General features: G+C 60.3%; 5 protein-coding genes and 3 non-coding genes across 8 annotated transcripts; 4 read left to right on the forward strand and 4 right to left on the reverse strand.

Moving 5' to 3' along the window:
* Positions 1-167: 167 nt before the first annotated feature.
* Positions 168-6235, forward strand: NDUFB10 (NADH:ubiquinone oxidoreductase subunit B10). The gene is made up of 5 exons (XM_015080958.3): positions 168-437; positions 2093-2231; positions 2443-2582; positions 2796-5336; positions 5576-6235. The coding sequence occupies exons 1-4, from the start codon at positions 290-292 to the stop codon at positions 2897-2899; spliced, it is 531 nt and encodes a 176-aa protein (XP_014936444.1). The 5' UTR covers positions 168-289; the 3' UTR covers positions 2900-5336; positions 5576-6235.
* RPS2 (ribosomal protein S2) lies at positions 3071-4955 on the reverse strand. The gene is made up of 7 exons (XM_027043598.2): positions 4746-4955; positions 4570-4659; positions 4264-4371; positions 3836-4009; positions 3593-3752; positions 3279-3370; positions 3071-3190 (listed from the first exon to the last, which is right to left on the reverse strand). Exons 1-7 carry the CDS (start codon positions 4920-4922, stop codon positions 3110-3112), a joined length of 882 nt encoding a protein of 293 aa, XP_026899399.1. The 5' UTR covers positions 4923-4955; the 3' UTR covers positions 3071-3109.
* Positions 3436-3566, reverse strand: LOC113595023 (small nucleolar RNA SNORA64/SNORA10 family). Its single transcript, XR_003415497.2, has one exon. It is a non-coding gene; the product is annotated as a small nucleolar RNA SNORA64/SNORA10 family (small nucleolar RNA).
* LOC113595022 (small nucleolar RNA SNORA64/SNORA10 family) lies at positions 4095-4228 on the reverse strand. Its single transcript, XR_003415496.1, has one exon. It is a non-coding gene; the product is annotated as a small nucleolar RNA SNORA64/SNORA10 family (small nucleolar RNA).
* On the forward strand, positions 5383-5509 carry LOC113595028 (small nucleolar RNA ACA64). The gene has a single exon (XR_003415501.1). It is a non-coding gene; the product is annotated as a small nucleolar RNA ACA64 (small nucleolar RNA).
* A 140-nt stretch (positions 6236-6375) lies between the features above and the next one.
* On the forward strand, positions 6376-8968 carry RNF151 (ring finger protein 151). Its single transcript, XM_015080955.3, is given in 5 exon segments — positions 6376-7072; positions 7394-7539; positions 7848-7944; positions 8479-8933; positions 8935-8968. Coding segments are annotated over 5 exon segments (735 nt in total). The 5' UTR covers positions 6376-7069.
* Positions 8969-10025: 1057 nt separating this feature from the next.
* Positions 10026-16504, forward strand: TBL3 (transducin beta like 3). Its single transcript, XM_027043594.2, has 22 exons — positions 10026-10148; positions 11525-11576; positions 11659-11754; positions 11838-11885; positions 11991-12132; positions 12228-12312; positions 12397-12567; positions 12666-12741; positions 12824-12917; positions 13001-13182; positions 13286-13427; positions 13525-13583; positions 13669-13772; positions 14505-14652; positions 14739-14969; positions 15051-15121; positions 15202-15358; positions 15447-15505; positions 15770-15873; positions 15969-16040; positions 16124-16282; positions 16364-16504. Exons 1-22 carry the CDS (start codon positions 10108-10110, stop codon positions 16471-16473), a joined length of 2403 nt encoding a protein of 800 aa, XP_026899395.2. The 5' UTR covers positions 10026-10107; the 3' UTR covers positions 16474-16504.
* NOXO1 (NADPH oxidase organizer 1) lies at positions 16128-19035 on the reverse strand. The gene is made up of 8 exons (XM_027043597.2): positions 18767-19035; positions 18607-18687; positions 18353-18428; positions 18075-18252; positions 17740-17921; positions 17541-17645; positions 17130-17247; positions 16128-17047 (listed from the first exon to the last, which is right to left on the reverse strand). Exons 1-8 carry the CDS (start codon positions 18830-18832, stop codon positions 16735-16737), a joined length of 1119 nt encoding a protein of 372 aa, XP_026899398.1. The 5' UTR covers positions 18833-19035; the 3' UTR covers positions 16128-16734.
* Positions 19036-20036: the final 1001 nt, after the last annotated feature.

Here is a 20036-nt window from a genome sequence, read left to right on the forward strand (position 1 = left end):
AGCCCCCGCGCTGGGAGGGGTTTCCCGAGCCCACCATTGGGCGGGCCTGCAGAACTACGAGTCCCATGGTGCCTCGCGAGCGCAGGCAGTCCCGCGCAGGCGCAGCTGTCCTACAGCGGCCTCTGCCGCGGGAGAACTATAAGTCCCATGGTGCCTCGCGAGTGCCGGCCGCCTTGCGCCGGCGCAGCCGCCCTAGGGTGTCCTCTGCTGCGGGCGAACTAGGCCGTGGTAACCGGTCAGAGGGCAGGCTCGCTCGTCCGAGAGAAGAGCCCCACCGCACGCCGCCGCGATGCCGGATAGCTGGGATAAGGACGTGTACCCCGAACCCCCGCGCCGCACACCGGCGCCCTCGCCGCAGACCTCGCTGCCCAACCCCATAACCTATGTGACGAAGGCCTTCGATCTCCTCGTGGACCGACCTGTGACCCTAGTGAGAGGTACGAACCCCATCCGGGCCTCACCGCTCCCCAGGGCCCCCCGCCGCCCAATCTGGAATACTCCGCCGCACCTAGGGCTTCGCCCCTGTGACCGGTCCCCGTCGTCCCCACCCGGACACCTGGGGTCTCGTCGCCTCCTTGGACCCCCACCCCGTTTCCACTGCACCCTAGGAACACCCGTCGCTTCTGCACCAAGACCCCTCATTGCTTTCCGGCCCTCGCCGCCTGGGGGAACTCTCCACGCACCCCTGGTCCCCAGGCTCGCCCAAATATTAGGGGGTGTGTGCGGATCGCACCCTGGCCTGAGGCTTGTTAAACCCCATTCTCCCTGCACGCTTTGCATCCTGAGTTGTGCACAGTAGGCAGTCAGCAAACGGCTGTTGAAGGGTTCTCTGCTAACCCTCTGCACGCCTACAAAATGACCCGGATAGTCAGGGGATGGCCGAGGTCCTCTCGACCTAGATATGCTGTGACTTGTACTCCGTGTGTGCCAAGCTTAAGAGCTGTCCAGATACCCCCAACCGTGGTCCAAACCAGGTAGATGTTTAAAACAGCTCTTTGTTGCCCAGTTTGTTGTTCAGCTCGCTCCGTAGCACGAGCACACACTGCCCTCAGTCACTGATGCTAAGCAATTCATCCATTAACCAATTCGGGGGTGCCAGGGTGGCTCAGTCGGTTAAGCATCCCACTCTTGATCTCAGTTCAGGTCTTGATCTCAGGGTTGTGAGTTCAAGCCATGTGTTGGACTCCACGCTAGGCATGGAGCCTCCGTTAAAAAAATAATTAACCAATTCATTCGTTCAACAACAAAACATTTGGAGTGAGCGCCATGCCCTGGTGGCTTGTTGGGATAAAGTCAACAAATCAGACCCCCACATCTGGAAAAGGCACGGCAATGGATCCACTCCTCTTTTTTGTAATGATTTTTTAGAAAGTGTTTTAATTTTTTTTTTAACGTTTTTATTTATTTTTGAGACAGAGACTGAGCATAAACGGGGGAGGGGCAGAGAGAGAGGGAGACACAGAATCGGAAGCAGGCTCCAGGCTCTGAGCCATCAGCCCAGAGCCCGACGCGGGGCTCGAACTCTTGGATCGTGAGATCGTGACCTGAGCTGAAGTCGGACGCTTAACCGACTGAGCCACCCAGGCGCCCCTAGAAAATGTTCTATACGTCTGGAGGGATGAGATCGCACTAGTTCCAACTCGTTACTTTACCGGTGGGGAAGTTGAGGCCAGAAGGTCAGTGGTGGCAAAACTGGCACGGGCCGTCTGCCTACAGGGTGGAGACCTTGTGCGGTGGGCGAGGTTGGCCCACAGGGGGACCTGGAGAAGGGTGTGGGCTTGCAGAGCATGGGTTCTGAATCCTGTATCTCTCTGGGCCTCGGTACTGTCTGCACTGAAAAGGACCCACCCCATAGGATTGTTTTGGGGACCGAGTGAGACGACGTGCCTGGCTCCCAGGAACCCTCCATAAATGGTGGAGGTCACCATTTGTAGCCCAGGGCTACCAGCCACACTTGTTACAGAGTCCAAATGGCAGTCTTTGTGAAAGCTGGGAACATTTGGGAAATCTGCTTCTTTGGTTTGTGGGAGGTAACAAAGCTAAGAGCCCAGACTCTGGCCTGTCCAAACAAGTAGGGTTTTTCTCTTTACAGAGTTTATAGAGCGGCAGCATGCGAAGAACAGGCATTACTACTACCATCGGGAGTTCCGTCGTGTGCCAGATATCACCGAGTGCCGGGAAAAGGATGTCTTGTGCATGTTCGAAGCAGAAATGCAATGGAGGAGAGACTAGTAGGTCCCTTCTTAAGTCCGGGAATACTGAGCCTTGCGCAGTGAGCATCTCTGGCTGGGCCCTTTCCCCGGGTAGACCCTGGGGTGGTGGTCGGTTGACAAGAATGCCTCCTGGGCTTGGCCCACATCTCGTGGGTGGAGGGGCCCGACCTATGACCTCTGGGTACAGGCAAGGATTCTTTGTGGACCGCTTTTTTGGTTCTTCTTTCAGTAAAGTTGATCAAGAAATCGTCAGTATTATCCAGGAAAGGCTGAAGGCGTGTCAGCAGAGGGAAGGCGAGAGCTACAGGGAAAACTGTGCCAAGGAGCTCGAGCAGTTTGCCCAGGTGGCCAAGGCCTACCAGGACCGCTGTACGTGAGCCCCCACACTGGCCTCATCCTTCAACCCTCCCATTTTCTCCACACACCTTGCTGCCCAAGTGTGCGGACTGGCTGGGGGAGGGGTCTGTTTGCTGCCAGGTATCTGTGCTGCCTTTTCTTTCTCTGCTTCTGAAGACTCCAGTCTATGCCTTTGGTCGATTTGGCCCATGACTTCCCTCCCCCCCCCCCCAATCTCTTCCTCAGATCATGACCTGGGTGCCCATTATTCAGCCAGAAAGTGCCTGGCGAAGCAGAAGCAGCGGATGCTGGCAGAGAGAAAAGCTGCTAAAGAGGCCGCCGCCGCGTGAGGCAGCTCTTTCAGCCCCCATACGGAGCTATTGCTAAGATAAAGAGTAATATCAAATTGGCTTTTGGTCTTTTTCAATCCTTATTTGACCTATTGGTGAATCTTAATTCATTTCGTTGGCTTCACCGCCCTTCAAATCTACCTGCTACTAAACTTGAAATAAAAAACACTATTAACAAGCTTCAATTCACTTTATTTTTCTCCTACAAAACTATGTGGTGGCCACAGCTGGAGCCTGGGTCCTCTGCACAGAGACTCTGGTGTGGGTCTTTACAAGATGGTCAGTGAATTCCTGGGAAAAACAGAGACTTAAGTTATACAGATGCCGCCCCATCGTCCACACTTGTCCAGGCTCACGAGGGGGGGTAGGCAGGCAGTACCTGATAGGGAGACTTGGTGAACACAGTCTCCTTCCAAAGATCAGGGGTGAGATAGCTGTAGGTCTTGGAAATGGCATCAAAAGTGGCCTTGGCTGCAAAGGGGAAAACAGGAGTGAGCTGGTGGATTCTTGTGACAAACACCACAGGTACAGACAGACACTGTTGCACTCCTAGGAACAGAGAGGCCACTTGGGGCCAGTCTGCCGTGCATTAGGAGAGCCTTCCTCTCTCTCTCTCTAAAAATACGCCAACCACACACCGAGTATGATTAAGCGGAGCTGAGAGAAGCCACAGCCCCCCTTGGGACCACCTACCGAAGTTGCCCAGGGTGGCAGTGCAGCCCCTAGCTGAGGTGTAGCAGTCATCGATACCAGCCATCATCAGTAGCTTCTTAGGTACAGGGGCTGAGACAATGCCAGTGCCTCTGGGGGCAGGAATGAGGCGCACCAGCACAGAACCACAGCGGCCTGTCACCTGTGAAGGTGGGAGGAGTCAGCAGATGGGTGATCAGGAGTCTGCACCCCTGCAAGCCCCGTGGTTGGCTACCCCCGGCCTACCTTGCATGGTACAGTGTGGGGCTTCCCAATCTTGTTCCCCCAGTAGCCTCGCCGCACGGGGACGATGGAAAGCTTGGCCAGGATGATGGCCCCACGGATGGCGGTGGCTACCTCCTTAGAACACTTAACACCCAGACCAACGTGTCCGTTGTAGTCTCCGATGGCAACAAATGCCTATAAAAAACCTGATGTGACCCGTGGTCCATTGCCTGCACAGGCTCGCACAACACCAGCAACTCCCACCAGAACACCCACCAGGACCTGTTGCCCTCCTCAAGGAAAGAGTGGCCACCGCCAGGCCGCTCTGAGGTCCAGAGGAGATCTTTCCTCTCTCTCTCCATTACGAAAGCCACACGTGAGGCAGCAAGCGTGGCTGTGCAGAGCCGAGAGAGCCTCACAAAGCGCCTCGGCAGAAACGGCTCGGCTACCTTGAACCTGGTCCGCTGGCCAGCGCGGGTCTGCTTCTGCACAGGCATAATCTTCAAGACCTCGTCCTTGAGTGACGCCCCCAAGAAAAAGTCAATGATCTCGGACTCCTGAAAAAACGTGACGTGGGCACAAAAGCGGTTATCACGACACAGAAGCCACCTTTGAGAACCGTCACCCGGACCCCTAGAACCGGTCCCCAAGTTGTCCCGCCACGGACAGAGGTCATCCCCGGAGCCCACATTAAACGAGAAGCCCAGAGGCCGCACCCGCCCACCGGCCCGTCCGCGGGAGGGCGCACGCGCTACCTTGATGGGCAGAGAGAAGAGATAGATCTCCTCCAGGGACTTGATCTTCATATCCTTGACCAGGCGGCCCAGCTTGGTGACGGGCATCCACTAGAAAGAAAAAGCTCAGGTCACTAGGACCGTGCGTCCGGCGCCGCCGCCCTTGGGCCCGTCTCACGCGCGCGGCCCGAACCTACCTCCTTGTCCTCGGCCTTGCCTCCGCGAGCTCCGCGGCCGCGGCCCCGGCCTCGACCCCGGCCGCGGCCCCGACCCCGGATGCCGCTGCCGAAGCCTCCGCGGAAGCCGCCGCGGCCTCCCATTCCAGGGCCCCCGGGCCCTCCGGGCCCTCCCGCAGCACCGGCGTCATCCGCCATTTGCTGAAAAGAATGACGAGTAGAAGACAGTCAGCGAAGCCCTGGCATTCGCGGTCGCACGAGGCGCCCAGAGCACGACTCCCTCCCGGGAGCGCCAACGCGCCAACAACCCAGGGCCCCGCCGGCCGTCCGCGCACTCCCACCACCCCGGCCCGGGTACGGACACCCGCAACAGGAAGACTCACGTGTATTCCCGGAGAAAAAGAACTAGGCCGCGCGGGAGGGAGCATTTATAGCAAGCCAAGTGCCGCGAGATCGTGGCCGCCCTAGGCGCGACTTTGCCACGGACCAATCAGACAGGTGGTGACGCGCTCCCAGTGTTCCCCCGCCCGCTTTGTGTGCGCTTGCGCGCCTGCGGCTCAGCGGCGCGAACTCTCTGAGTTGCAGTGGTCTTGCTCCTCCTGTTCGCTGCAGGTAGGTCTAGTCCTCGCGTCCCGGGGTGGTAGCTGGGGGGGACGGCGTTGGTTGAAAATCACCCGCGGCTTTGGTCGTGGCCGCGGGTGAGATTCGGCGCCCAGAGCCACCGGGGGCCTCAGCTCACCGCCCACTCGTCGGTGTGGGGAGGTGAAACCCAGGCCCCGACAAGCGCGGCCGCCCCGGCCCCGCCGCCCGTGCTCTAGCCTCTGACTCCTGACCCCATGCTCTGTCTGCAGGTCGCCGGCGCCCCGACCCCGAGGCCCAGGACGCCAGGACGGCAGGGAGGCAAGCTCTGCTCTCAGCGCTCAACGAAGCTGGTGGTCTGAGTCGACCGCGTGTGACTGCCCTTGGCCCCCCCAGCCATCAGCCTGGGAGGTGCATCTCTGGGACGCAGGGAGCAAGGTGTTTGTGGAGGGATGAGACTCTGGGGTACCTCCTCTTCGCGACCAGTCCAACTCTGTGTTGGATGGCGTAGACGGGTACACCGTGGCTCTCGGAGGTTGGCAGGTGACTCGTTAGTCATTCTGTAAGTGGCAGAACTACATTGGAGACCCAGGTGTGCTCCTCCACACCCCATACCTTGTCCAGGAGCAGATAAAGTATTTTCGAGCTTGGTGGTGAGTTGGGCTGGGCCAGCAAACCACCAGAAAGTGAGAATACAGAGAAACAAGGCTAAAATATGGGGGGGGGGGGGGGGGGTGAGGAAGGGGGAGCCCTACTGCTTAATATCAATTACAGACCCTATCAGGGAAAGCTGCGTGGATCACTCCTGCGACTCAGCCAGTGAGAAACCGCCATCATCCTGAACTCTTGCTTTTGTCCGGTGGACGTTGGTTCAAAAAAAATCTCTCCCAGTTTTTTTTTCCACAAAATAAAGATTCCCTTTGTTTGTTGGCTTTGGTTGTGGTTTTAGCATAGCTTGCATGTCTTGAATTGCAATTCTCTGTGATTTCTAAAGAATTTCCCTTTGCTAGTAAAATAACTGATTTTTATTTTTGAGGTTGATAGCATCAGAGTGTAAGATCCCCAGCTCAAAGGCTTGCAGTGGCCCCCTGTTGTTCTCAGGAGGGGGATAGGGTCTTTAGGATTTGGTGAGCTTAACACTCTGGTAGTGAACCTACAGTTCTCTGGTAATGTGCCTCGGGTGTGGGAACATCCTGGTTTCCCAGGTTGAGATTGGTCTCCACATGTCTTTCCTCCTAGGCCTGCCCAAATAGAGCCTCCCTGTTCTGGAACACCCTTCCACATATTAGGTCCCCCATTACTGTGGTACCACAGGTTGTATGGGAATTTGGTCCTGACATCCCTCATCTGTACTCTGGAGCTAGATGTCTTAGATCCTAAGAGACCTGCTGGTGGGTCAGTGGGAAAAGTCCTGGGCTCTTGGACATCTGGCCTGAGCAGCACTATTTGAGGAAGGGTAGGGGAATGATTCCTACTTCCCTGCCGAAGCCTCAGCTTTGGGAAAACAGCACCCAGAAGTTTGGTTTCCGGCCTGGTGCTGCCTGGGCATCAGGCAGAGGCTCCAGACACCTGCCCCCAGTCCACACTGCCTACCTCTCAATTATAAGCAAGGGCTAGATGGTACAGAATACCTACCAGTGGGCCCTGGACCAAGGCTGTGATTGGCCTGAGCCGGACAATGCCACTGTGATGTCGGCCCACTCCTGCTGTGAAATGGAGGCTCCTGATCCCTGGGGGTTAGTGGAGCTGCCGTCCAGACACAGATCATGGTGAGCATGGGACCCTCTTGCCTCTGGCCCTTAAGTTTGTTCCTAACTCAAGAGCTGTCCAGAGCTGGACCCCGTTCCTTATTCTGAGTGTGAACACTGGGTAACAGGTTCCCAAATGAGACTAGAAAACCAACATTTCTGAGGGCTCTGGTCAGGTCTAACTCCAGGCCGAGGCCAGTTCCAGCCAGGGACTGGTAGTTGTCTTGACCCTCACAGCTGCCCCCTCAAAATGGATGCTGACCCGACCCTCCGCTTGGAGTTTCCCTTTGGGTACGCGGTCCGATCCTGGTCCCAGCCAGGCCCTGATTTTGGCCTTTGCAGAGTGGCGGATATGATCTCAACCTCTTCGCCAGCCCTCCCGACTGCAGCTTCCTGTGCTCCGTATGCCACGGGGTTCTCAAGAGGCCAGTGAGGCTGCCATGCAGCCACATCTTCTGCAAGAAATGCATCCTCCGGTGGCTAGCCAGGTGCTAGTGGGTCCCCGAGAGGCTGGGAGGGCAGGAGCAAGGCTGTGGCCTGGAATAGAGAGGAAGACCTGCCGAGCAGTGACTTACAATGGCCGGAAGAGTCCACTGCCAAATTTCCTGGGACATAAAAATATGTGGGCCCCTGCAGCCTGTGGGATCTGCGGCTCCAGCCTCAGAGCCGAGTTCCCTATGAAGCCCTCATGCCTCTTCCAGCTTGAGAAGGGACCTCCTGGGAAGGCATGTTGCTGCCAACTGGTCCTTCCCACTCCCAACACTTCCCCCCCCCCCCCCCAACTCATGCCTCCTAGACAAAAGACCTGTCCGTGCTGCAGGAAAGAAGTGAAACGGAAAAAGATGGTCCATGTAAATAAACTTCGGAGGACCATTGGCCGCTTGGAAGTCAAGGTAGCTTGAAGCACCCACTCCCACCACCCTTCTGCTCCTGCCAGGGCAGGGGGAGAGCCAGGAGAGGGGTAAGGAGAATCCTATCAGAAAGACTGGAGGGTTTCTGCTCCAGCAGCATAGACTGAAGCCTGGGGGTCATCAGTCCTGAGTTTGAGTCACATCTCTGTCACTTACTTGCTGACTTTAGGCAAGTTACCTAAGTTTTCTGAGCCCCTGGGGCCTCAGTTGTAAGATGGGGATTCTACAAAATTTTTAGAGAATGAAGTGTCTGCTGTGCTGGCCACTACTCTCCAGCCCCCATTTTTATAGATGTCTCGGTTCCTCAAGCCTCAGGCCCTGTGCCTCAGAGATCTCGATTCTTCCCACCTCCAAGCATTTGCCCAACGATTTCCCTCTCCTCATCATTCATGCCATTAGGGCTTGGCAGTCTACCAGTTCAATATGACGGATGGGGGAGTCTGTGGAAGGTAGGCCGCTCGTGAGCTGGCAGTGTCCAAGCTGGCCTGGCTCACATGGTGCTCTCCCTACCTCCAGTGCAAGAACGCAGAAGCTGGCTGCTTAGTGACATGCCCCCTGGCCCATCGCAGGGGGCACCAGGACTCCTGCCCTTTTGAGCTGATGGCTTGTCCCAACGAGGGCTGCCCGGCACGGGTGCTGCGTGGGGCCCTGGCTGAGCACCGGCAGCACTGCCAGCATGGGGCCCAGCAGCACTGCCCACTGGGCTGTGGGGCCACCCTGGGCCCGGTGGAGCGTGCCCACCACAACTGCTACCAGGAGCTGCGTGAGGCCTGGAGCCAGCGGCAGGAGCGCAGCCGGAGCCTGGTGCTGGGCCTCCTGCGGCGCGTGCGCAAGGTGCACCACGCCACCAACTTCATCCGCAGGCAGCTGGCCCAGCTCCGGGACTTCCTGCGGGAGGACGACGCGCTGATCGTGGGCACCCCGCAAGAGGAGACTGAGGCCACCCCAGAAGGCAGCACTGGGGCCGAGGTGTGGGGAGCCCCGGGCCTAGGTACCTTGTAATTAGAGATGTAAATAAACGCGGAGCCCAGGCCTGGCCCCACCCCTGCCACCTCTGTGCTTGCTGGCCTCACAGCTTTATCCCATTTGTCACCCTGCCCCCTTTCCAGGCACTACTGCCTTCACCCCGCAGGGATACGACGACCTTTCTCCCTGGACCTCTTCTTCCCAGAAGGCTCTTCTCCCTCGGATGTCTCCTCATAGAGGTTTCCCCTGATCCTCTCCCAGGGAAGGGATCTGCTTACTAGCTTCACAGCCAGTCACACAAAGAGCTCAAAACGCTGAACTCCTAGAAGTCAACGCCTCACAATGACTCACGAGGAACCCCCATTTGTCTCCGACCTCCTGCCCTTCCATTCTCCTCCCTGCTAGTTTCCTGGAGCCACAAGCACTGTTCCCCCACATAGCCACAGGGGTCCATGTTTACCAGCTTCAGGTCTGGCTCAGGTGTCACCTTCTCGATGAATCCTCTCCCACCACCCCATGTGAAAGTGCACCCCCTGCACTCCGCTCCATCCAGCGCACTAATTTCTCGCTCTTCCTTCGCCCACCCTTCTCCCCTGTAGCACCTGAGCTACTTGAAGGCAAGGTTTTGTTTTGTTTTTTCTCCTCTGGTGTCTCCCAAATGTCTGCGCCAGAGCTTTGCACATAGAATGTGTTCAATAAATATTTGAGAGACTCCGAAGTTACGAGGTCTAGTCGTTTACGGGCGTTACATCTTTCACCAGACCATGAGCCCCGAGGCCGGACCTAGTTGACCGCACCCGACCGCACTTGCCCCCAAATCCCAGAATGCCGAGGGGGCAGGAGTCTTGGGATCAGTTCAGTAAACATCTTCTACGACTCTCTTTTAAAATTTCCACTAAAAGGCAAACAGCGTGCAAACCCCGTAACTGCCATCCGTGCCCAACGCCCGCAGCCGCCTCCACGTCGCTCTACCCCCGCCCCTCCAGGCCAGAAACGCACCTTCCGCTTCCTTACGCGGAAGCTGCCCACAGTAAAGATGGCGCCGAGCGCACAGTGCTGATGACGCCATAGCCGTGGGCCGTGACGCCATCTGCAGCGCGCCGGCAGTGAGAAGTGGCGAGCCGGGTTCCCTCACGCGGCGGCGGCGTCGGTGGCGGTGGCGGCGGCGGCGACGACGACATGGCTGAGCCCGTGGCGGGAGTGGGTCGCTTCAAGGCCAAGTGAGCCGGGGCGCTGCGGCTGCGGGTGCCGCCCAGGGAGGGAGCGAGGTTCGCAGCAGGAATAGCAAATGCGCCCGCCCTGCACCGGGTGCCCATTCGGGCCTGGGGAGAGCCTGAGGGCGGTGTGCGGACTGCCCCGCAGGGGTCGTGGCGGCTGCGTTATTACAAAGTCGGGGGGCCAGCCTCGGTTATTACATCAGGAGCTGGCTTAGGAGTTGTGGATGAAAAAGTCTAGAGGAGGAAGGGTCGGGCTGAGCACAAGTCGCGGCTGGTCCTGGACGGCAGCTGGACGCCTCGACCCTCAGGTACCGGGAGAAGAACCACTCTGGGGCAGGCGGCCTGGAGGCTTTCACCCGCTGTCCCTCTTCAACAAGACTGGAGATGGGCGGGTCCGCCGTGGCCCTGGAGGCCCCGCATCCTGTGCTTATTCATTCCCCAAGATCCCCTGACCATCCTGGTGAACCGGACAGACTCATTCCCTCCGTGGGGGCTCGGTGTGATAGAAGAAACATGTCAAGCACATCGTTTCTGTCACTAGTAGTGACGAGCAACGCCTGGTGCCAAGAACATCTCTGTGGGATAGCCACCTGGGTTCGGGGGTTGGGGGACTCCCATTTCATCTTGGTTGTCAGGCTTCCCCCCAGTGGAGTTAGCCAGGCACCACTGAAGTCCAGGAAGAGAGACCCAAGCCACACGCAGGGAACATCCTGTGTGACACAGAAAAGGTCAGCAGAGGCTCCTCCAGCCAGGGTCTCGGAAATCTGTAAGGTGGTGACCTAAGCAGGTGTGTTCTGAAAGGCCTTTTTGGCAGCAGCCCTTGAGGTGGGAGATAGGGGCCTGGTGAAAAGGTTGGAGCAGCTGTCCAGATGAGAGTGCAGTGGCCTGGACCAGCATGGAAGCAGCAGCGGGGGGAGGGAGGAGGCGACAGATGAAGGCTACTTGGTGGGTGGGAGGAAGGGGCCAGGCTTGGGGAAGGGGCGGCCTGGGCCTGGGACTGGAGGGCCCTGGGAGATGGCTGTTGCTCCAGGCTGGTACCCTGAGCTGGCCTCCCACAGCCAGCAGGGGGCCCCCAAGGCACAGCCTTCTGGCCTCTGGGGAATCTCCGGAAAGCCTGGGCTGCCGTCCTCCTGCCTGACACCTGGCGTGAATCACTGCCCAGCTCCGGGTGTCCCGTTCTCTGTGACATGGGGGTAACCAACACCCATCCCACAGTGCTGCTGAGAGAAGATGACAGAAGTGCCACCTCTGACCTCCCATGCCTCTGCCTGGGATCTCCTCCAGGGCAGGGTCCTGTTGGGAGAGCACCCAGCATAGAGCTGGCACCCGGGACCAAGGGGTTGGTGACTCACTGTCTTCCCCCCCTGTCATCCCTCTAGCTATGCTGTCGAGCGCAAGATTGAGCCTTTCTACAAGGGCGGGAAGGTGCAGGTACCAGCCCGGGGAGGGGCAGAGTGCGGGGGCAGGCAGGGGCTGCAGAGAGCTATCTTGGCTAAGACCCTTCTGTCACCAGCTGGACCAGACTGGGCAGCATCTCTTCTGCGTTTGTGGTACCAGAGTCAACATCCTGGACGTGGCCTCTGGGGCTGTGCTGCGGAGCCTGGAACAGGTGAGGATGGGGAGAGCCAGGGCAGGGGGCAGGTGTGGGGGCAGCCTGTTCTCACGGTACCGTGTGCCAACTCTCGCCTCTAGGAGGACCAGGAGGACATCACCGCCTTCGATCTCAGCCCAGATGACGAGGTACGTGGCGCAGGGACGGGAGGCGGACTCTGGGACCTCTTGGTCCAACTTTGAGGACCTGTGGCCATGCCTCCACACACCCAGCTGAACCGCATCCTCCTCCAGGTGCTGGTGACAGCCAGCCGGGCACTGCTTCTGGCTCAGTGGGCCTGGCGAGAGGGCAGCATCACCCGCCTGTGGAAGGCGATACACACGGCCCCTGTGGCCGCCATGGCCTTTGACCCCACCTCCACGCTGCTAGCCACAGGTAGGGCCCTGACTGGGTGGCCGGGCCGGCTGGAGGGCGCACGGTCAGCGGTCTTCGGGCACAGCAGCCCCTTCACTTCAAACACGTTCCCCTAGGCGGCTGCGACGGGGCAGTGCGTGTCTGGGACGTCGTGCGGCACTACGGGACGCACCACTTTCGGGGGTCATCGGGGGTCGTACAGTGAGTCGGGGTCCGGCAGGGCGGGCGGGGCGTTAGGCCCAGGGCGGCATAGCTCACCTGCCCCACCCCACCACGTGCCTGCAGCTTGGTGGCCTTCCACCCGGACCCCGCACGCCTGCTGCTCTTCTCCTCGGCTGTGGACGCCACCATCCGCGTGTGGTCTCTACAGGACCAGTCGTGCTTGGCCACGATGACCGCGCACTACAGTGCCGTCACCTCACTGACCTTCAGTGCGGACGGCCACTCCATGCTGAGGTCAGCGGACAACCTCTTGGGCCACACGGGAAGTGGAGGGCTACAGCTGACACTCGAGAACTGAGGTGGCTGTCACCCCCCCACCCCACCCCCCCCAGCTCAGGCCGGGACAAAATCTGCGTTGTCTGGGACCTCCGGACCCACCAAGCCATGAAGACTGTGCCAGTGTTTGAGGTGGGGGCTCCGGGGGTCTGGGCCAGTAAAGGGGGCAGGGAGAGGGTGGGTCTGCCTGTCTGACCTGCTTATTTATCCTCAGAGTGTGGAGGCCGCCGTGCTGTTGCCCGAGGAGCCGGCACCGGAGCTGGGCGTGAAGTCCAAGGGCGTGCACTTCCTGACAGCCGGAGACCAAGGTGTGCGGGGCCAGGCCAGGGTGGGCAGCGGGGGCAGGGGGAGGTCCGTGGACTCGAATCCCAGCACCCCTGCCCCCACGCAGGCCTGCTGCGCGTGTGGGAGGCGGCCTCCGGGCAGTGTGTGTACACACAGCGGCAGTTGCCGGGCCCCAAGCAGGAGCTGACCCGCTGCGCTCTGGCCCCTTCCGCCGGCCTGCTGGTCAGCGTCACCGCCGACCACAACCTGCTGCTCTACGAGGCTCGCTCCCTGCAGCTGCGGAAACAGGTGAGCTCCGCCCCTGCCGAGCCCGAGGCCTGCGGGGGCCGGCCCTCCACTCATGCGGGCTCTGGCTTGTGTCCCTCCTGTCCCCCCCCACCACCACCCCCAGTTTGCCGGCTACAGCGAGGAGGTGTTGGACGTCCGGTTTCTCGGGCCCGAAGACTCCCACATCGTCGTGGCTTCCAACAGCCCCAGCCTGAAAGTGTTTGAGCTCCAGACAATGGCCTGCCAGATTCTCCACGGCCACACCGGTGAGCGAGCCAAGCTGATGCCCCCAGCGCTTCGTCCTGGGCTGGGCTGCCCTCCTTTACCGTAATTGATGGCTGTTTTCTCTCTGCTTTCTCCCAGATATTGTCCTGGCCCTGGATGTCTTCCGGAAGGGGCGGCTCTTTGCCAGCTGTGCCAAGGTAAGGCATCTGGAGAGGTGTGGAGGCTTGGGTCCCAGGTGGGAAAGTCCAGCCCAGCCTCTGTCCTCACCCCTTTTGTTCCCAGGATCAGAGCATCTGCATCTGGAGGATGAACAAGGCTGGCAAGGTGGCCTGTGTGGCTCAGGGCTCCGGGCACACGCACAGCGTGGGCACGATCTGCTGCTCTAGGTAGTGGGTCAGGGCTGGAGTCCGTGCTCTTGCAGAACCCTGTTAATGGGGGTCCAGCTCAGGGGGATGTGTGGGGGGAAGGCTTTGGCCTTGATCTTTGAGGCTTAGGACTGGGGATATATCACAACACACCAGGGGCACCCCCGGTTGCTGTTGGAAGTAGAGGTGCCTCAGAAGTGGTCTTGGGGCTGGGTGAGTAAAAGTGGGGAGGCTTGGGGCGCCTGGGTGGCTCAGTCGGCTAAACTTCCATCCTTGATTGGGGCTCAGGTCTTGATCTCATAGTTCATGGGATTGAACCCCGTGGTGTGGAGCCTTTTGAGATTCTCTTCCTCTCTTTCCGCCCCTCCCCCTGCTCATGCTGTCTTACTTTCTCTCTCTCTGTCTCTCTGTCTCTGTCTCAAAGTAAACTTTACAAACTAGGAAGGGGAGGGAGGTTTCAGGTCAGGAAGAATGACACTGAGCAAGGCTCGGGCAAAGAAGACCTTTTCTGCCGGGGATGGGTGGGGTGTTACTGTGACAAAGTCACCAACTCCGGTGGACCCAGGGCAGGTGGTGGAGAGTGTGAATTAAGTGGTTCCAGAGGCATGTGGGGGTTGTCCAGAAGCTGTCTGCATTCTGGAACGGTCCCCCGGGTTGGGACCATGATCCTGCAGACTCAGGCTGTGATGCCCTGGTAGACAGGGCTGGCCGTGACTCAGCAGGTGTCTCCCCCTACCCCAAATCTGGTCTCAGGCTGAAGGAGACCTTCCTGGTGACGGGCAGCCAGGACTGCACCGTGAAGCTGTGGCCTATCCCTGAAGCCCTGTTGTCCAAGGGTGCATCCTCGGACAGCGGTCCTGTCCTTCTCCAGGCTCAGGCCACACAGCGCTGCCATGACAAGGTGACAGCACGTGGCACATCGGGGCACGGTATGACAGGGCCCTTGCCGGGATGGGAGTCTGAGTCGCCACCTGCTCCCGTCCCCAGGATATCAACAGTGTGGCTGTTGCCCCCAATGACAAGCTGCTGGCCACGGGCTCACAGGACCGCACGGCCAAGCTCTGGGCTCTGCCGCAGTGCCGGCTGCTGGGCGTCTTTTCAGGCCACCGGCGCGGCCTCTGGTGTGTCCAGTTCTCGCCCATGGACCAGGTGCTGGCCACCGCGTCCGCTGACGGTACCGTCAAGCTCTGGGCGCTGCAGGACTTCAGCTGCCTCAAGGTAAGCTGTCCCCACCGCAGGCCTGGCCCCCCTCCCCGGTGCCGGCTCACATCCTCCGCCCTCACCCGCCCCATCCCGCAGACGTTCGAGGGGCACGATGCTTCTGTGCTGAAGGTGGCCTTCGTAAGCCGCGGTACACAGCTGCTGTCCAGGTGCGGGGGCTGGGGATACGGGTGGGGGTTTGCTGCCGGATGGGCCCCAGGACTGAGCCCCCTCCCAATCCCGACCCCAGCGGCTCTGATGGTCTCGTGAAGCTCTGGACCATCAAGAGCAACGAGTGTGTGAAGACTCTGGACGCCCACGAGGACAAAGTCTGGGGGCTGCACTGGAGCCGGCTGGACGACCGTGCCCTTACCGGTGCTAGCGACTCCTGTGTCATCCTGTGGAAGGTATGTAGGCTTGGGGCAGGGGTCGGGGGGGGGGGTGGGAGGTGCAGGGCTGCATGCTAGTGCCGGTCCGATCTCGCTCTGACCCTAGGATGTGACCGAAGAGGAGCAAGCAGAAGAGCAGGCCAAGCGGGAGGAGGAGGTGGTCAAGTAAGTGTGGGGGTCCTCGCCCCGCTCCCCCGTGAGTGCCACCCCCGTGTCAACCACGTCCCGTGTATCGCACCCTTGGAGTGGGGTATACAGGTTTTAGCTATGCTTTATGGCATGGGGAAACTGAGGCAGGAGCAGCAACACAGCTCACCACCAGCAGGTGCTTCGGGCCAGGGTGCTGACTCCTGAGTCAGCCCTCGGATGGCTCCGCTTTCGGTCCCAGCCAGGTCCCCCAGTGACCCTGTTTCCCCCCCCCCCCACCAGGCAGCAAGAACTGGACAACCTGCTCCATGAGAGACGGTACCTGCGGGCACTGGGCTTGGCCATCTCCCTGGACCGGCCCCACACTGTGCTGACTGTTATCCAGGGTCAGTGCCGCCTTGGGCCACACAGACGGGGTCTTGGGTCCATCTTGTGTCCCTTCCCTGGGACTCAGTCTCCCCTCTTCCCCTGCCCCCCACAGCCATCCGGAGGGACCCCGAGGCCTGCGAGAAGCTGGGAGCCACAGTGCTGCAGCTGCGACGAGACCAGAAAGGTCGGGTGGGAGGGCAGGCTGGGCAGTGGCCAATGTGGGCAAGGCAGCCAGCGGGCAGGTCTGACTGTCCTTGTCACCCACAGAGGCCTTGCTGCGCTTCTGTGTCACGTGGAACACCAACTCCAGGCACTGCCACGAAGCCCAAGCTGTGCTGGGTGTGCTCCTGCGGCACGAGGCCCCGGAAGAGCTCCTGGCCTATCAGGGCCTGCAGGCCTCACTCGAGGCCCTGCTACCCTACACCGGTAGGTGGTGGGGGGGAAGGGGGCCGGCGGGACAGGGCGCGGCCCGGCCAGACCCCCTGACGTCCCTCTGTCCTCCTCCAGAGCGGCATTTTCAGCGACTCAGCCGGACACTGCAGGCAGCCACCTTCCTGGACTTTCTGTGGCACAACATGAAGTTGCCCCCACTGCCTGTGGCCCCCTCTGCTCTCTGAAACATGCTGAAAGATTACTTGTCTACCCTGATTCCCTGTGTCTGTCGGGGCTTTGTCTCAGCCCAGGTCCCAGGTCCCACCCCTGTGCCCTGGCCTGGCCAAGATCCAAAAGGCCCTGCCCCTAAGTACAGGCAGACACGAGGTGTGGATCAGTCAGAAGAGCTTTACTCAGGCGATGGAGGAGTATAGCTTCCTGGCCCTTCCCGCCAAGGTTCCCACCCTCACATGCTCCTCCCCCAGCCCTGATGGTGGTGGCTGGCATCAGTCCTCCCCGGGGTCTGGAGCGTTTGGCTTGCCCTCTGCGCAATTCCACACACCCTCAAGGGGGTCCTTGCGCAGCAGTGCCCTGCGGGTGATGGTGCAGCAGCGGCTCTGAATGGCGCTCAGCGTGGGGCGGGCCGGCACGGTAGGGGGAAGGGTCGCGGCCTGGGAGGTCTCAGGGGAGCCTTGGGCCTCTCCCACTCTAATCTCCTCACCGTTGGCCTCGCGGTGGAGCCCCCGTCTACTCAGGAGAGCGCCCAGACCCTCTGGTCGCAGCCGCACGGCCGGGAGAAGACCAGAGCGCCTGCCGAACCTGTGAAGAGGGCGGGGTTTGGCCAGCCCTGGATCCTGCCCCGCCCCAAGCTGGGCCTAGCTCCAGCCCCGCCCCCACTCACCTGCACAACCACCAGCCGCGGTCGGAAGTTTCCAGCACGCGCACCCGCACCCCTGCGGGCACGGACAGTTCATCCTCGTGGCTGCTCTCATAGGCGAGGGCAGTGCAGAATTGGGGCCCTGGGAATGGGCGCTCGGGGTCACTTGCAGGGCCACAGAGGCCGGGGTCCCCACTTTGTGGTCTCCCACAGAATCACCTTAAGGCATCCCCCTGCTAATGGATAGCATGCAAACCCACTGGGGCTCCAGCTCACTGTGAGGACCAAGTACGTGCTATGGGGTCACTGCCATCACCTAGTCGCCCCATGTCCTCGATCTCCTCTATCTGTTAGGTGTTTCCTGTGACTCAGCTTTGCTGCAGCCTGCCCAGAGATGGCAGGTGGCTTAGGGTGGGGAGGAGGGCACTGGCATACCACCACTCCCTAGGGGTTGTTGCTCTTGGCCCAAGGCTGCTTCCTCCAGGTAGGGAGCAGGAAACCATGCTGTCTGCTGGTCTTCATTTGCCACCAGCCACCAGCCTGTGGGCAAGAGGCGGGCGGGGGTTCAGGTCCCCAAGCCCGCTGAGGTCCCGGAGGCAGGTGGTCAGGTCTGCACAGTCCGGTCCAGCCCTACCTGAGGGGTGTCGCAGCAGCACGTCTAGGGCCTCCTGGGCCCGTGCTTGGAAAGGCCGGCCCTGCATGTCCTGGGTGCTGAAAGGCTGCAGGCAGCGCAGGCTCTGAGCCTCCAGGCCACGGATGGTGAGGCTGTCCGGTGGGCGGGGCGTGGGCTCTTCAGGGGCAGGCAGGATCACCAGACTGGGAAGGGCAGTGGGTACAGGCGAGAGGTCACCCCTCACCAGTCCTCCCAGCCTTAGCTCCTCGTAAGTCCCACCACGGGCCTTTCCCACCACCACCACCCCCAGCCTCCAAGTTCTTCCACAGGCAGGGAGTTGGGGGCGAGTCAGGCACCTGCCAGGTGGCAGTGTGGGCTCCAGGTCCAGGGGTTGCGGCGCAAAGAAACCGGTGAGCGCCGGGCTCCGGGACACGCGCTCCGCCACCCCCAGCAGCGCCCGCGAGTAGGTCTCCAGCAGCCGCAGGCGCGCTAGGCCGCGGCCGGTGCGCCCCCCGAGCACCAACAGCGATGCGTCTGCGGGCAAGACAGGAACAGGCTGTGGGACCCCTGCCCCAGGGTTCTCTCTGCCGGGCCGCTGGCGCCCCGCCCCTCCCGGGATCCCTGCCGGCCTCACCGCGAAGCTTGGGGAGAACGCGGTCTGATCTCCGCAGCAGGCCCGCCTCTACCGGGAAGGTTTCCTTGAGGGTCTTCTGAGGGAGAACCGGCGAATCGGTCTCTGAGAGTCCACCGGTTCCCTTGGGGGGGGTGGGGTTCCCTTGGGATGGTCGTAGGGGCTGGACGCCCTTGTGGGGGCAAGGGCAAACGCCCAGACAGGGGTCATTGGTGGGTCTTGCTGCCGCGGATTCGGGGTCCCCCAGGCTCACTCACGTGAAGTGTCTTGAACTCATCCCAGCTCCTGCGCACAAAGGTGTCGCTGTCGTCCGACCAGCTCACAGAGAAGGCAAATGTCTGTTGGGAGAAATATTGGAGGGGCTGGGCCAGGAATTCCCTCCTTCCTTGGGGCTGGCAGGTACCCACCCGGCCATACCTGATGCCGCTCTGTCTGCACTAGGGCCAGTGTGCATATCGACACGGGGTGCCGGGGGCCTGCCATCGCTGTGCCTCTCGAGTCACGGACTTGGGCTTCTGGAGCTAGCCAAGGGCGGCGACCCACTGCGAGTATCCCGCTGCGACCTTGCTCACAGGGGCGAGGGGGACTCCCCAGCACCCGGAAAACTGATTGGAATTCCCCAGGGACGTCCCAGACCTGCGGGGTCTTTGTAGCACTGCCCTGCCCTCCGTCCTTCCCAGCTTCCTCACAGTGCCCAAAGTAGAAGATCTGGGTGGAAGGACAGCAACACAGGGCTTGGTTGGGGGGGGGGGGGGTGGAGCGGGGTTGGCAGGGGTGAGGCAAGGAGGCGGTGGAGGGTGGGGACTGTAGCTGGAGGCCCTCTGGCCTGAGTCTGCCACAGAAAGGAGGAGGAAAAGAAAGCCATCAAAGTGCCGCCAGGTCTGGCCTACCTCTCCCGCTCTTCCACGCCCTGTGCTGCTGGAACTGGGACTAGGGAGGTCCTCCTCCGGGGTGTGCTCCATGACCTGTCTTTGAACTCACCTGGGAAGTCTGGAACCAAGGACCCAGTGCTAAGAGCTTTGTGAACATTGTTTGGCTTAATATTCACATTGGAGGGAGGACCTCTTAATGTTCCCAAATCACAGAGGAGGAAATTTGTATTCAATGGATAGTTGATATCAGTTTTTCTGGATGAGTTGGGGAGGGGTGGGAGTGACTTGGGGCAGGACAAAGAGGGTCCATCTCTGCAGTCACTGGCACTTGGGGGAGGTGGTGAGTAGGACGGTTTTGAGAGCTGCCTCTGAATTTCTGATTTATCACAATTTACTGCAAACACAACCTCTGAAATCAGAGGTGACTCACTGAAGTGAAGGGAAGTTAGGCCCCGGAATCCCCAGACGAGGCGTGCTCATGTGCCCCACATCTCCGAGCTGCTTCCTTACAGGGATGATTTCCAGAGGTCCATCCAACCCTAGTATATGGTGGCCTTTCCTGCTGTTGGGGCCACCAGCTCTATGTTGGGACTCCAACCCCAATCTGTCCAGGGAGGGGTTAGCCTCTAGGGCAGCCCTCCCTGAAACCACCCTGGCCTTGACAAAGGGCCTTTGTGTATCTGTCCAACCAGCGGCTCTCTCTGAAGCCCTCAAACCTTCCCTGGATTTGGCCCAGGCAATGAACACCTGTGGACACAGGCCTGAACTGCAGGGTGCCTTCAGCGCAGCCGTCACACTCCCCCAAGCTCAGTGGG

The sequence above is a fragment of the Acinonyx jubatus genome, chromosome E3 (assembly GCF_027475565.1).
Source record: "Acinonyx jubatus isolate Ajub_Pintada_27869175 chromosome E3, VMU_Ajub_asm_v1.0, whole genome shotgun sequence".
NCBI lineage: Eukaryota > Metazoa > Chordata > Mammalia > Carnivora > Felidae > Acinonyx > Acinonyx jubatus.